General features: G+C 31.5%; 1 protein-coding gene across 1 annotated transcript; it reads right to left on the minus strand.

The window, feature by feature from the left end:
• Nucleotides 1-408: 408 nt before the first annotated feature.
• On the minus strand, nucleotides 409-670 carry Phum_PHUM623880 (uncharacterized protein; the record flags this gene model as incomplete). Its single annotated transcript, XM_002433261.1, has 2 exons — nucleotides 409-462; nucleotides 542-670. The coding sequence occupies 2 exons, from the start codon at nucleotides 668-670 to the stop codon at nucleotides 409-411; spliced, it is 183 nt and encodes a 60-aa protein (XP_002433306.1).
• Nucleotides 671-698: the final 28 nt, after the last annotated feature.

The following is a 698-nucleotide window of genomic DNA, read 5'->3' on the forward strand; positions in this document are numbered from 1 at the left end:
TCTAGAGAGTTTCCTTTGAAAGATGAGGAGCGCTCTGGGCATTCAGTGGAGATCTATAATGACCAAAAAGATTAATAATAATAGTTCGACAAGTGACATTGCAGAGAAGCTAGATACGTCACAAAAGCGCGTCCAAAACCGTCTGCGGCATCTTGGGTATCAAAAGAAGGTTGACGCATAACAAGGAATCTCAAAGAGAAGAAATTGATTTCAAAAATTTACAAAAAAAAAAAAATTAATATTTATATTAAATGTCAATTTATAAAAATTTTTTATTAAACAATACAAAAAAGGCACGATTATTAAAAAAAAAAGAGGCACAGGTATAACGAACACAGTTAAAACTGTCTTGCCACATAATTAACCCCCCCGCGAAATAGATCTTTTTTTACGTCATCATTCGAGTTATTATTGTTCCATAATTGCCAACAGACATTTTTTATAATCGCCCGAAGTGTCACCCTAAAAAAAAAAAAAACCGAACCTTATACTTATGAATACCTTAAAAATTTTGTCATCGGAATGTACTTTAAATAAATACCTTGACGAAAGATTCCAAACTTTTACCGTATTTATTATTAAATGCAATTTTAATGTCACCCAAATCAATTTCACTTCTTGTTACAATTAACCTGATTAAATCTCTGTCTCTCGTACCGAATCCTACCATACTTTTATGCAAACAATCTGCTAAAAAT

Source organism: Pediculus humanus, genomic scaffold, assembly GCF_000006295.1.
Source record: "Pediculus humanus corporis 1103172109306 genomic scaffold, whole genome shotgun sequence".
Lineage (NCBI taxonomy): Eukaryota > Metazoa > Arthropoda > Insecta > Psocodea > Pediculidae > Pediculus > Pediculus humanus.